Source organism: Eurypyga helias, unplaced genomic scaffold (genome assembly GCF_000690775.1).
Source record: "Eurypyga helias isolate BGI_N326 unplaced genomic scaffold, ASM69077v1 scaffold41008, whole genome shotgun sequence".
Lineage (NCBI taxonomy): Eukaryota > Metazoa > Chordata > Aves > Eurypygiformes > Eurypygidae > Eurypyga > Eurypyga helias.
This window is the reverse complement of record NW_010268329.1, coordinates 3124-3844: the sequence shown is the minus strand read 5'-3', so window position 1 is coordinate 3844 and position 721 is coordinate 3124. Positions and strand designations below refer to the sequence as shown.

Here is a 721-nt window from a genome sequence, read left to right as displayed (position 1 = left end):
GTGCACCACTCACCCTGCCACCACGATCTCAAAGTCACCATCAGCATCCAGGTCGGTGACAGCCACACCATAGTTGAGCTGCGTGGGGTTGCTGTCGTAGTCAGGTGGGAGGAGGCGGTGGGTGACGGCTGTGAACATGGGCTCGCTGCGCTGGGAGCCCTCGCTGAGCCAGGCCAGGGACAGCAGACACAGTGCCAGCATCCTGGGCACCTGGGAGAGACCTGCAGCCCCTGAGCTCCAGGAGGAGACACTGCTCCACAGTGCCCAGCATCCCCACAACCCTTGCAGGGGAGATGCCCTTGCCACCCCCTGTCACCCACCCCAGCCTGTGCCACCCCCCACCAGCCCCTCCACAGCTCTGGCATCCCCATGCAGGACCCTCCCAGGAGCAGCTCACCTCGAGGCTTCCTTGGGACAAGACCATACTCCAGTAAGCTGGGGCTGAGCAGGAGTGAGACCTTGAGAGCCCATCCCAAGGGAGGGACCGGGGAGGCAGCTGGAGGGCTGCAGGGTGCTGATGAAGCTGGGCTCAGTCCCAGTTCGCCCTGCCCCAAAGGGCCATTGGCACCCAAGATCCTGGCAAGTCACAATGCCAATCCCTTGGCAGGGCCCAAGGAAGCAGAGAGTTGCCAGTCTGGGGAACTTGTCCCTGTCCATCTGGTCTTCCCGAACTGGCACACCCCTGTGTGCCTCAGCTTCCCCACCCACTGGCACTGTTCCT

At 63.4% G+C, this 721-nt stretch overlaps 1 protein-coding gene across 1 annotated transcript in view; it reads right to left on the bottom strand.

Moving 5' to 3' along the window:
* Positions 1-201, bottom strand: part of CRTAC1 (cartilage acidic protein 1) — an 8562-nt gene extending 8361 nt beyond the window's left edge. The window contains exon 1 of the mRNA XM_010157715.1: positions 14-201. Within this exon, the coding sequence (XP_010156017.1) occupies positions 14-201 (188 nt within the window). The remainder of the gene's footprint in view (positions 1-13) is intronic.
* Positions 202-721: the final 520 nt, after the last annotated feature.